This window comes from Brachionichthys hirsutus, chromosome 3, assembly GCF_040956055.1.
Source record: "Brachionichthys hirsutus isolate HB-005 chromosome 3, CSIRO-AGI_Bhir_v1, whole genome shotgun sequence".
NCBI classification, from domain to species: Eukaryota; Metazoa; Chordata; class Actinopteri; order Lophiiformes; family Brachionichthyidae; genus Brachionichthys; species Brachionichthys hirsutus.
The window spans coordinates 6,908,903-6,922,939 of NC_090899.1; the positions used below are offsets into that span (position 1 = coordinate 6,908,903).

Genomic DNA, 14,037 nt, shown 5'->3' on the forward strand with positions numbered 1-14,037 from the left:
TATGGAGTTAAGATGCAGATTTAGAGTCATTCGAAAGGACTTCATGTAAGTCTGAAAGGTAAAGTAGTCATATTTTAGGAAAATCATATTTGTGTTTATAACTCATTAACTACTCGTGATCAATAAGTCAACTTCGAAGTAGAAGTTCCTGTCACTCTATCTGAATAATAGAGATACAACCATCAAACATAGAAATTATGGAAGCATGGAAATATAGATGACACGAACCTTTCTGATAATTTCTCAACTTTATTGTAAAAAAAAAACACATTAGAGTACAAACACACACAAGAAGTTGCAGAGGTTTTCTCTGGCAGCAACTTTATTGTAAAAAAAAAACACATTAGAGTACAAACACACACAAGAAGTTGCAGAGGTTTTCAAATGGCAGCAATAGCAGAAATGTACACCATGTATGCTGAGACATCTGCTTTAAGCAATGATGTATTAAAGAAATACTTTATAAATATAATATGTGAATTGTGTCCCTTGATGTACTTAGTTCCCATTCTTAAACAATTGTTAGAATATACAATATATACGTACAGTGTGTGAAATAATAAATGTAAGTTTTAATGAATATAATACTGGCCCCAGGTTATTTAAATCACCTTCACCACTAAGATTAATGAATCCAAATGCTCACAGTATTTTGTTAGCAATATCAAATGTTTCAATCTGAACATTGTATTACCCACTGGTCCATTTTCAAATAGCAAACATAGGATTTTATGCCTGAGTGTATTCCAACATGTAAAATCCTTTCACTCAATGGTGCTCTCCTGAGTATCCTCTATAGCAGATAACTTCACACGCTCCTGGAAAATGAAATAAGAGCTTCAGCTTTTCATTTTTGCCCATCTTATGTGGCTTTTGCTGGAAGGACGTTGTTCTCAAAGTGTCCCTGGTTGGTGATATTCCCAGCTGGGGAGTATCTGGCCACCACGAAGGAAGAGCCATCTGATGCAGTGGCCTTACCGACACCTAGCTTCTTAGTGCTCTTCCACACCATTGCTGTGAAATGGCCTAGTTGATGGAAGAAATGGGGAATGATAAATGGAGAGAACATTTTTTGGAAAAAATGCTACAAATGGTTGAGTGAGAAGAAACTGTTAGAGCATGGTGGTTTAAGCCGAGTGTACACAGACACATCTAAATATTTACAGGTGAGGGAATTTTGACTTTTTTTTCCTCACTCAGTTCCAAACCTTTGCTTTCTCCTCATTCACTTTATATCCTAGCAACTTTTACACAAATCAATGCAAGGCGCTCCAAAGTGTGAGCCGCTTCATGTGTGATTAAGAGAAGAATTTAGAGCTGACTGGAAATGACACATGAACAAGAAGTGATAAAGAGGACAGTGATATCTCTTCAGTTTCTCAATCCCTGGTCGCTGAGTCAGACAGTCACATGTTGTCTGTCATGACACCAGGACATAATGAGGCGTGACTTGAGCAGAGGAATTTACCCACTTGGGTAAATGTGGTACACAGACAGCGAGGCAGATAATGAGTAAGCTGAACTGGTAGAAAGAAATAAACTGAGCTAAATGAATTTTTAAAATAAGCAAAAAGAAAAATGAGCTGAGACAAGAGATGAAAAAGTACGAGGCGGAAAGTGTCACAGCGGAAATGAATATATCTGCTTTACATAGAGTGTTAGCTGGTGTCTGCATATTCAAGTTAAATTGAAACAATCATCTTTGAAATTTTTTTCAAGAATATGTATTCATCACATTTTTGTCCAGTGTGACGAGATAAATAGTTTAGGGCTTCTACATATGGCTATTTAAAGAAATCCTTCTGTTTATGTTTTAGTGCACATCTGAAAATAATCTCTTCACATGCAACATTTTAAATGTGACTTTTTGCTAGCATTGCTTAAATAAATTTTTCACATGACATATTAAACAAAAGTTCTATTGATTATTTACGACCAATCATTATTACTTTGTGGGCCACAGGCAGACGCTGGTGTAAATCTCACCGGTGCCAGAGGAGAATCCAGGACGGTTGAAGTTGTATTGTTTCACTTCATCATACCAGCGATCTGCCACGTCCTTTCCTGCATGTGTACAAAACAAAGTAGGTGTGTGTTGTTTGATCAAAAGGGCACAAGACTAAGATGATTGTACGCCGTGCTGCACCGTGGGATACTTTTTATGAATCGCATCGTCCTGTGCTGACATATTTCTGCAGTGAGTCATAGTGTCTGAGCTCCCAAACACGCTGAGCGGTGGAGGGGAAATAGATCCCAGCTGTTCAGGTCGAGGGCAACACAGTCGGCCTTTTGACTGTTGCCTCCATAGGGGTATGCATCTTATTAGCTGTGTCACATCATAGGGAAGGCGCATGTACAAGATCATTCATGCGGTTCTAAAAGATTTGTGCATGCATACGTATTAAGAGAGTCCGTACCTGATTGGTCATAGGAGGCCCATGCCAGGTTCTCTCCACAGCTTCCTGCACTTGATTCCTCGCTGTGTTTCAGAATCCGAGTACTGGCCAGACTTTGAGCATAACTATAGACAGAGTTGGACAGAGACAGATACCTGATGAATGTGACTCCTAGTCCTTACCCACCCTAATATCACTTTCACTCTCAAACAGCATACCTGTTTAATATTAACCTGCTTGTTTGTTTACCTGAAATGTCCAATAAGGTTTGGTTGACTATCATGCAGCATTCTGTCTTTTATGGCAACATATTTACTTCCCAAGACATGACAAGCATCAAATCCAGAAAGAGCACGTATAAACAATAATCAATGCAGTATATGGAGTAAAGCGTTTATTACTTTTGACCTGTTCTTAATTAAAAAAAATATTTTAGAAATGTTTTGAAACTGGAATCGGGCACATTGAAATTAAAGTTTGGTTTGATCAGTTCAGTGTTTCTGTTACTGTACCATCAAGCATGCTCATGGACATGGACTGAAAGCCAATCATACAAGGCCGTTGCTTCTCTCTTTCCTCACATCCCTGAGTAAGTTTGCATTTACAAGATGTAATGTTTTATAAAGATAAAAGGAGAAAATGGAACCAAACCCACTCCCTGGAAATGAGTTTTTCCTTTGACAGGCCATGCTGGGACTGTCACCAACTGCTATGTGTGGCTCTTCCCAATTAGGTTTCTTATAGGATTTATGTGTGCATTAACCCACCGTCCAGCCTCTCCGCTCAACTTGCTGCTCAGCTTCAGTGGGGGCGCCTGGTGCTTCCTCCTGTACTCATTATGGCACCGGAGCACCTCCTCAGCAAACTGCTTAGAGGCTGAGACACACAGATGACAAAGGAGACGTGACGATCTGGTATGAAGACTCATGCACTGCTGCAAAATACAGACGCAAGCTGAAATTCACAACTTGAGAAGTTCACCGTGACTGACCGGCCTCACTGACAGTGACTACAATTCTATGACAGATGATGGAGCAGAAAACGTCATCTACGTCCGCCTGGTGCCTATCACTCACTGGCCTTTATGCAAGACACACAGAGTGAGCAAACAATGGGCGCATTGAGACAACAACACACACATCGACTAGGCCTGCTGCAAAATTAATCTTCACCTAAGATCAGTATGAAATCTCACCAGTGGTGCAGATGAAGAGTAAAATAAACGTGTAATCTTCTTTTGTAATAAAGCAAAGCTCACAAACACATAACTTAAAACTGAAAACACACGCACACACACACACACACACACACGCACAAACAGACACACACACACACACCCTTTCATGTGGGCAAAGTCAAAACACATATTGATACAATAAAAGTGTCAATCCTCAGGGTGTAGTTTCCACTTACCGGACTTTCCCATGGTGCTGACACAGGAAGCCTTCAGCAGTTTCTGCTACACACTTAGGCTGAACGACAGCAGTCGCTCCTCTTCTTGTCTTCTGCCCCTCCTCTCTCTTTCTCTCTGCCTCTTTCTGTGCTGCTTGCCGCCTCTACCTTGCTTCCATTAGCGTCTGTTCGGAAACAGCTGCTCAGTGCCTTTAACTCCTCTCATGCCACCCTTAACTCACAGCAGATGCTAACAGCCCCCCCTTATACTTATTTGCTCATAATGAGCATTTCACAATTTATTTCTTCCTCAAGTTGTGTTTCACTGCAAGCAAGTAAACCTGGCCCTCTCTAAGACTGACAAGCCCTGGCCTATCTGTAGGGTTCAGGAGAACACACGCCCACTCTTTACATTCCTGATGTCATTGCTGACATCATCTTTGTGAGACAATTGCCCATATATGGCTCTGAGGTTCTTAGAATTTGTAACTTTTCTAGGACTAGCATTTTGCCAATGTTAGTCTTATAAAATGTGCACGATGGCAGTGGCTTTCCAGCTCGTCATGATGCACGAGTCGATAAATGTGCCACTTAAAACGATACACTGAGATATGCCACCAATCATCTTTCCACTGTGGTTGACAGAGAGCGAGAGAAGAAGAATCACCGGTAGCCATGCTGCAGAACGGGTTCCCACTATTTGATTTGGCAGTGTGACGCATGCTACCCTCAACAGAACCTTTTTGTGACATATGCTGTTTATCAATCGCTGCATATCCCAGAGTACAGAATGACAAAAAGAAAAGCTAAGACAAAATAATAATATATGGATTCTATATGTCATAAGAGATTAAATGGTGTTTTGTGTTTAAGTGTTTTATGATCAATGTTTCCTGGTAATTGGTAGTGAAATCCAAGCATTCTGAGACATGTACATCACCGTGTACATTATTATATATCTATAATCTGTAATTGCACTTCTGGTTAGATGCTAAACTGCATTTCGTTATTTGTACTTGTACATGTGTAATGACAATGAAGTTGAACCTAACCTAACCTAACCTAACCTAACCATGCCAGGCACGCGTCTCCTCAACATAAGGTATTCATCCATACTGTAAATATTATAAAATAATTTTCTGTGCATATACGTAACTGCAGTACTTGTCAGCTGAAAAGTATCTCTTCCTTCCTTCCATCTGTCTTCTCCCTTTTGGCAGCTGCTGAGCCACTCAACCCACACTATAAGACATTAAGGAGGCAAAGCATGGCTACTTTAACTTTAGTGTAATTATCTAAACTACCACAAGGGGGGGCTGTTAGCAAAGGCAACAAACATGGATGCGATGGGAGCATTAGCCAGATAAAGCGCAACTAATGACCTCTTAGTTTCATAATATGAGTGGTCATGATGGGATTCATGAGAAAAGTTAAGCCACTTGATTTCTCATTAGCAGGATGGTGCCGTCATAACAAATTGATTTCCTCCTCTCCTCCTCCTACCATCTGTATAATAGTGATGGGTCCGGACAGCTGGAAGAATACATTTACATAGTGGTCTCGAGACAGCGATTTTACAGTCGGACATCTTAATTCACATTAATTGAGACAGCCATGCAGTGTGTGTATCTTATGTGTATTCTGCGGTGTGAGTATTTCTATTAAAGTGCGTGTACATGCAGCAGGAGGGATGGTGATTTAATTTTTAGGACCCCTTTTAGAGGGACAGTACAGACATCGATCCATGCAGATATTACATCATTTATCTCTGTACCTTTGGCAATAGCCTCTCTACTTATTGCTTGGCTCCATTCCCTGTCAGCTGCGACATAATTCCTTCTCCTCTCCTTCCCTTTCCCTTCCCTCTGTCTCTCATCCCTTCCCTCATTCCATGCAGGCTGCAATGTTCTTTTTTTTTTTTCTTCACCTGGTGCACCTTAATGAAAATCTTCCAGCAGATCCTTCATATGAAAGTGAGAAATGCCAAATTCATCATAGGGCTAGAAATTATTTTTCACTCCTGTCATGTCTGAATTGAGTTTGGATTTATGGCAACAGAAATCTGAAGTAACAGTTGCTGAGTCTGTAAGTGCACTTAGTTTCTCTTTAGCAGTCCCCAGATGAAGGTTAGGAGTCTTTAATAACTCCTTCCATCCACCTTCATCCTCATTAAGAGGTTTACGTGACTCAAGATGGAAGGATCTGTTGAGAGAACTGATCTCATCCGAGTGAGGCGAAGTAAGTGGGGGCTGTATATTTTTGAAGGAGTTGTTGGACGCTCTCTCCCCAGAGCTTCACTCCAGAACTTGTCACATCATGAAGCTCTTTATGGTGTCATTAGTATAACTGTTCCTCGAGGACAAATTATTCTGCAGGTTAAGAGGAGTTAATCATCTGCCAGTCAACCCTCATCAAGCTGCCTCTGTGGATGAGGCTCTAAACAAATCTCATCATATTTATAGAGCCTTCATTTAAGAAGATAGACACATGCAGCGAGGAGGGAGTGACGGGGTGAGCCGAGGGCAGGCTGAGAGCGTAGGAAAGTTAAGAGAGACAGAGACAGTGAGCAGAGCTGGATCGCTGCTGTCTGACACTAAGCAGCAGAAATGTAATGTCTTAAAAGGCCATCGCAGTCAATGAAGTTCCTAATGTGCTTAAAGCAATTACTGTGTCCGGAGAAGAGCAGAGTGCATGCAGGATATTAACCTCAGTAACCCCCTCTATCTAGTCCATAATTAAATTATCCTCACATCCTCACTCATTCCAATACACACCCACACACATACATACCCACACACACACCCACTCACACACACATGTTGGCACATTCACCTAAAGTATGTGTTGAACCAGATGCTTACTTGAGAAGAAGAAAAAAAAAAAACTAACGATAGCGCATGTAGAGTTTGATGTCTACACCGATTAACAAGGTCATTTGAAGGACGTTATAGTCTCATAACCTGCTGGTGGTCCATCGTTTTCATCCATATCAAGAAAGTTTCAATGGTTTGCTTTTCTCTCTGAAATCTTTCAGTATATATTCTTTAATTTTGTTCAATTTCCAAGAAAAGGACTATATATGTATAAATATAAGTATACATTTTACTCCAAATTAATATTTAAATTGTCATTTAGAAAGTCGCTCTTCAACTGGTGTCTTAAATGTCCTTCACTGCAATGATTTGACTCACTACAGATGAGTTTAACTAAATTTCTATTAGTGAATAAACAAGAATTTCTTTCTTTTTCCAGGTGTCACTTAAAAGTTTCTTTCAATACAATTCTTGAAATGAGTGATTCAGCACAACTAATTTTACTGGAGTAGTTTTCCAAGAAGCGTGTCTCACTTTCCTTATAATTTAATTCCAGATATTTGTACTTCATTTCCATATCCATCTTTTTTTTACAACTGTAATTATATTTCTGTTTGGACAGACAACCGAAATACGAAACTGTTGGTTAGATGAGATGGCGTGTGATCATGTGTGTTTGTGGCTGACAAAGAAGGGGTGAAGGGTGAGCCCCCGAGGGAAACAGATGAAATCTTCATTGACAGCCCGAGGCCATGATGGCAGGAAATTAAGACTGAGAATGCATTAGCAGTTTGCACACCGGAACGACGTGAGAAAATAAAATATGTTAATGGCTGCAAAGGTTAGGCCAGCCCATAGTAGATCTTCACATTACATTGGCCATGCTGCTCACTCCGCACTGTGTATATTCAAATTTAATAACCATGTCCGAGGAGCATGACCAGCGACCCCTTTACGATAATGTCAAACAAATTGTTATTTGCAGCGAATTATTGACATAATTGGTGTTAATTATTGCCTCGTTGGAAAAAAATAACTGCCCTCGAGCATCATGCACGAGACTCACAGGGCTGTTTCCTCAGCTGATTTAATGTGTCTGGGTGGTTTGGTTTGGCTGTTGAGTTCATGTTAATAGGTAATCTTTTCTGACCTTGGATGTCACGGTTCAGGTTATTATTAAGCTCTTTGTTGAATGGGACTAAATGTTTGGTTGTACGTGCTGACATGTGCATTAAGAGGACTCTATTGCTGTGGTGAGATGACGCAAGAGCAAAGAGTGTCAGAAGACTACAGTAGCCCATCAGCAGACTGTCAACCACGCTCTCACACACCGAATAAAACCCAGCACTCCGCCACAGACATGGAAAGAGGTAGTTTGTGAGCTTTGGACACAGTCCATTGCATTCAATGGTATGCATGTATACTCAAGAAGACAACACTAATTGGTATAAACATCTTCCATGGGAACACATTTGTCACCCTGTGTATAGTTAAGCCATCACGATGAGCACAGCGAGAATATGTTAAGACTGAATAAAATCAGATGCAAACTCTGCAACATCTCACACCGCATTACAGCAAGTAAGCATTTTAGGAAATTCCTGCATGTGTTTGAATATATGAATATGATAATGAATGTGTTATGATGACAATCGCAAACCCTGAGCAGATTTGACTTCTCAAACATGCATCGCTGCACATTGGATGAAGAAAGTCTGTACTTAAATTTTAAGTAAGGGTATGAGTGAATGAGAAATGGCATTTATGCTTCATTCTGCTGACATGATGACAGCCTCCTAAAGGGAATTAAACAATTTGAGAATTAATAAAGTTGTTGCATGGACAGCTTTGTGTAAGTAAACATGATTGTTGGGATGCGATCTTTGGCACGCATTTCCCACCTCGTTAGAAATATAAAGACTTGTCGACCTGCGACAGCTCGAACAGATGATGGACTTGACATCCAACCACCTCACTGGGCTACCATAGTATGCACGTTCACTATAGAACTGTGACGCGTTTAAGACGACCCTCTTAGAATCCCAAACGTTTTAGCTGCAGAGTATTAAGCGCGTCACTCCGCTTATGTCACAATGCCGAAATGAAGGACACAGGCAAGATTTCATTTTAAATCCATAGCCACAGGAAAATTCCGTTCTTCATAATATGTCTTTCATTGTAAGTGTGTGAGTATGATGCTATTGGTGCACAATCATGCTTTTTTAAATCCCAAGAGAAGTGCATGTGAGAAGTATTTCAGTGCGGTACATAGCCTGTGGAGAGCTCAAAACAACAGGTTGTACTTTTAACATCCATTTTATTTGCTCTCAGTGTCTTTTCTCTCTCTTATTGTGGTCATAGATCATAAAAGGCCAAGGAGAACAAGCAAAAAAATTAATTTGAAGCAAAAATGCATGACCACAGCCTTAGGGAGAATGACTGTATGATAGAGGCCATTTGTGTGTGTGTGTGTGTGTGTGTGTGTGTGCGTGCATGCGAATGTGCGTGCGAGAGAGAGCGAAAGTAAGGGACCATTTCTCTCACAGCCCAAATGAGGTTGGGGAATTGGATAGAACATTTCCTTTCCCTCCGCTGAAAGTAGCGTTCTCAGATTTGCAGGAAGACATAGGGGTTGTGGAGCAAATCAATTGGGTGACGATGGGGGAGGGAGAATGCTGGCGAGCCTGAAGAGATGACATGAAACTAAAATTGAAGCAGAGTGCTGCTGAGAAACCTTGAGTTTGGCTCCACATGTAAACTTTGATGAAGACACTTCCTGAGTCTGTCCTGTGGGACTTAATGTCAGCTTTTCAAACACTAGACCCAACAGCCGGTCTCATGCTGTGGAGCACTATACACAGGGCCCACCTCACCCCACTCAATCACTGTGGAGGTGCTGGCGCACTTACATCTACAGACATACTCACACTTACACACCTTTAGGCATGCACCCACACAATAATGGACAGACAGACACACACACACACGGTGGTAGACAGTCAGTGTGGAGATAGATGGGGGAGGTAAATAGGGGTGTCATTGCAGTGTGATAGAAAGAGGCAGAGGAGAATTCATCCTGTTTCCTCTAGCCTCTGTCCCCCTGCTGACAGCAACCTAAAATAGGGCCTCTATCTGCACACCTTGTGTGTGTGTGTGTGTGTGTGTGCAATGCAGAGCGAGAGAGAGAAAGAGAGAGAGAGCGAGATAGCATCCCCTGGGAAAATGATAAATCCTTCCTGTTTATGTCTGGACCTGGTATGAATCGGAACCCCATTGGGCCAGTGGTCAGGGAAGTGTTGTTAGATCCTGCAGAGCTCCCGTCCCTGCTCAGTTCAGGTTGTAAATAAAATATCATTCAAATCCATCTTGAGATAAAAGACAGAAGTGTGTTCTTTTCCATTTGGCAGAAGCACATATGCTGCACATGCCAAAATAATTTACCATTTTGACAAAAAAAAAAGACCCTTCCACCCTAAAAAAGCAAAAAACAAACTACAATCAATCAACATATAGCATAGCAGGCGTTGGGGAGTGCTTTTAGAATAAGCGAGAGGCCACTGTGACTAATACTTACACATGCAGATTTTGGGTGTATTGTCAACTTGTTATATTATCATGGTAGATTATGAAAAGAATGTGGCCTGCTGGTGGAGAGCTGTCTGGAAAACCAAACACTTTAACGCTATCCATCAGTGAAATGGTTTTAAGCATGAGACTGTCGTTACTTGTTTTGTCTTCCGTCCTATTTTCACTGTCAGCTCTGACATTCTTTATTTTCCTCTCTTTCTTACCGCCTTAGAGAAGCTGCCTCTCGCTTCTCTCCCACGGAATAAAGACCCTCCCAGCCTTCAGCTCACTGAAGCGTGTGTGGGGGGTAATTAAAGCATTACAGTTAAAAGGGAGGATTTGAGATTACGATGAACACTATAATCCAAATATTCCCTCATGGACTTTTATAAACTATTAGTGGAGTCTTTTCTCTCTCGCTCTCTACCACCGGCTTTATCCCCTTTGCAAAACACTACCATGCTTTCTCAGCAAAACCATATTTTAATCAGTGATTGTGAATTGTTTCATTGGAGGTGGACCCAAGTGAAAATGGTGATTTTTCCAGTTAACGGTTGACTGTAATTGAACAATTCTCTGCAACCGAGAGACCCGAGACGGCAGCCCACACTGCTCCAGTAACAATATTTTTTGGGGTTTGAAGAAAAGTGTTGAAAAACTGACATGGGGCACCAGAATGACGGCTTGACACAGAGTCAGCTGTAATTATACATGACTGTCAGGCTGAAATATTCAGCAACGTGTGGCCATAAGGATGAATTATAGATTCACTAGCATCAGAACTTCTGTTCCAGTGGGAGTTTGTGTCACGGGAGGCTGAAAGGAAAATGGATGTAAAATGAAAAAAAAGAAGAAATGAAGTGATTAAAATTGGGAAGGGAGTGCAGATTGGATTAGAAAAAAACAGATTGCTTCTGCAGCTCACTGTAGTTTGCCGTGCCCCCAGGGTGTGAGGTATATATATATATATATCACTATAGACAGAGGATTGTGACTCTTCCTATCTAATATGTATTTATAAAACTTGAATTTAAATATCTGTCTAGGTTCTGAAGAAGCCTCTTGGGTGAGAGGTGAAAGGCCTTCAACCAAACTCAAGCAAGTCCAGTTGAATCTCAATGTTATTTTCATTTCCTTCAGTAATTTTACTTCATATCTCTTTCTGGTAACCGCCGTCTCCTCTCTATTACTACATGATGACTCGTCTACATTCCATGAGCCAAAGTGCTGAACAGGGTGAACCTTTTTCCACTTTTAGTTTCAGTTCGCTTTTAAGTCTCTTTACAAATACTTTGGGTTTTGCGTGTGAAATTTGTCAAAATATGTCTGTAATTGTTATGTGTCAGTAAATGTAATGACAATTTTCTGTTGCGGACACACACACACACACACCAGAACTCAATGAAATGTCAGATAGACAACATATTGAATTTGAGCTGACACCATATTGTAGTGGGGGAGTTTGACTGCCTGGATGATCCCAAGTTACTCTCTAGTATTTTAGATTTACATAATCTGTAAACAGTTATATATTAGAACTGATGATTCAAGCAGGGGGGGGGGGGTGACAGCAGTTTCTATTTTGCCATACAGGCAACTATGCAATGTCTGTGATACAGTTTGGTTATTATATACTTGACAAATATCTGCTTCTGTTTACAACAGAAATAATGCCAACGTGAACAAAAATATTTTAATAGCAGAACAAGGCTGAAGAGTTTGCTTCCTCTATCCATTACACAGACATTACACAGGATATTTCAAGTATACTTCCCTGTTTGAGCTAACAAAATTAATTTGTTTATGTAACGCTGGAATTATTCTGATGTGGTAAAGGTTTGGCCAAAAATATACTATACTATGCAAATAATTTACTGCATAATGTGTGATGCCAAATTATACAACATTTAAGAATCATTGAAAGAAATCACTGATCCTGATCTGGATCTTCACCAAAATCACCTCCAGGATATGCTAGAGTCCATCTTTGATGACAATATCATGCAAATCTATCCATTAGTGTTTGCACAATCCTGCAAACAAACATACAGTAGAAAGGAAAGAACCAATCACAAAACCTCTTTGGTGGAGATAATGATAGCAGACTATTATCATCATTCTGTCTCTTAGGTTCTTAAACAGACGCACTGGGCTTGTTTTGCATGACAAGCCAGACAATCTTTCCAACTCACCCTCAATATTCTAAAAAAAGGTTTTGGACAACAAAGCTCATTGTCATCATGACTTTGGTTGACATTAATATGCTACATATGTAAATAATGTAAGCCAAGTACATAACAGGTCATTGCTGTCGGTCTACTGGGTTAAAGGCCTGTATTGTGTTAATATGGGCCAGAACCGTGTTGTGGTAAATAAATAATAAAAACTAAATAAACTACAGATTCATGCTTTAGAAAGTCAAGCCAGTTCAAATTTTTGAACTGGCTTGCCTTCTGGTTTTTTTTTTACCAGAAGGCTGAATTGAAAATTGATTTAATCAGAATTAATCAGATCAATCAGGCAGGCAGGCTGGCAGGCAGCCAGACTCAGGGTCAGCGTGCTGGAGAGCAGGAACAGGTCACTGACAATCCGAGGACTGAGCTTGACTATAAATGCAGTGGGGCTGATGAGGAGATGAGCAACACAGGTGGTGTGGATGAGCTGATGACGGGTGTGGCAGGCAGTGGAGCTATGTGGAGCAGGGGGGTGGAGCTATGTGGAGCAGGAGGCTCTGGCTGGGTTCCTGGTGCAGTTCTGAGCATATTTCATGTTAAATTGGAGTTAGCTGTAAACCATGTACATGTGTCTAACAAGAGAATGAAGCTTGTTGGCATTACAATGAGGATTGACACGTGCACATGCAAAGATGCATGCCGTGCACCGGAACTGCTGCTCAATCATTCAGTCCGGTTTTATAGCCACTGTGATTGGAGTCCCTAAAACTCAGAGACTGTGATGTGGCTCTGGACTGGAAGAGCCAGAAAATAAGACAGGAAGACGAGTGTCTTTGTGTGTGTGGGCAAGAGAGAAAGTGAGGTAGTGCATATGAGTTTTTGTGTGTGGAGTGAAGTGTGTTGCAAGAAGTATTGGATCTGTCCTATTAACTTTACTGGCTGGTAAAGCGCCAGTGCAGCAGGGGTCAGCAGGGAGATGTCACTGTAAATCTGAACAACGACAATGACAGGAAGTGAGTTGCACAGGTTGCAATACTCCTGCTCCTCATTCTGGCCTCACGCCAAGACAAGTTTCACAAAGTAAATCATCTGCTGCCAACCAGACAGATGGACTTTTATTGTCTTCTCTTACACATTTAAAATCCCTACCAAAAAGGCTTTATAACTTTGCCATTGTTTTGGCAGATAATTAGAGTATACTATATGAGTGTTGCTTTTCAGCCAGGCCCCTTCATCTATCTCCCTTAAGAAAAGCTGTTTTTAGATGTGGTCTTTCTGAATGTGTCGGGACATGGCTTGTGATTCCAAAACACAACCTCAAAAAGATAGCTGAGGGGACTATGTGAGGACACTCTGAGCCTCAAGGAAGACACAAACATCAGCTGTGTCATCGAGAGGCACTGAAGTGAAACGAGGCAAACACAAACATCGTCCTCGGACCAGCGTGTTTCTTCTTGCTCTCCTTTCTTGCCCTGCAGCTCGGTAGTTTCTCACCTTCCAACTATACCTCAACGTAAGACACCCCAAACGTACTATCCATCCATTAGAACAACTTGTAACACACAACAAACAAATATCTTTTTCCAATAATTTTTCCCTCCGTTGGTTCAATGGACCCCTTGATAAGCTTTTCAGTGAATAATTAAATATATTTGTGTATCCTGTAATCCATCGACTGTGGAGCGTCTGCACTTA

The 14,037-nt window shown here is 40.9% G+C and overlaps 1 protein-coding gene across 1 annotated transcript; it reads right to left on the reverse strand.

The window, feature by feature from the left end:
- Window positions 1-248: 248 nt before the first annotated feature.
- On the reverse strand, window positions 249-3,994 carry glipr2l (GLI pathogenesis-related 2, like). The gene is made up of 5 exons (XM_068760084.1): window positions 3,810-3,994; window positions 3,164-3,272; window positions 2,418-2,521; window positions 1,987-2,064; window positions 249-1,026 (listed from the first exon to the last, which is right to left on the reverse strand). The coding sequence occupies exons 1-5, from the start codon at window positions 3,820-3,822 to the stop codon at window positions 863-865; spliced, it is 468 nt and encodes a 155-aa protein (XP_068616185.1). The 5' UTR covers window positions 3,823-3,994; the 3' UTR covers window positions 249-862.
- Window positions 3,995-14,037: the final 10,043 nt, after the last annotated feature.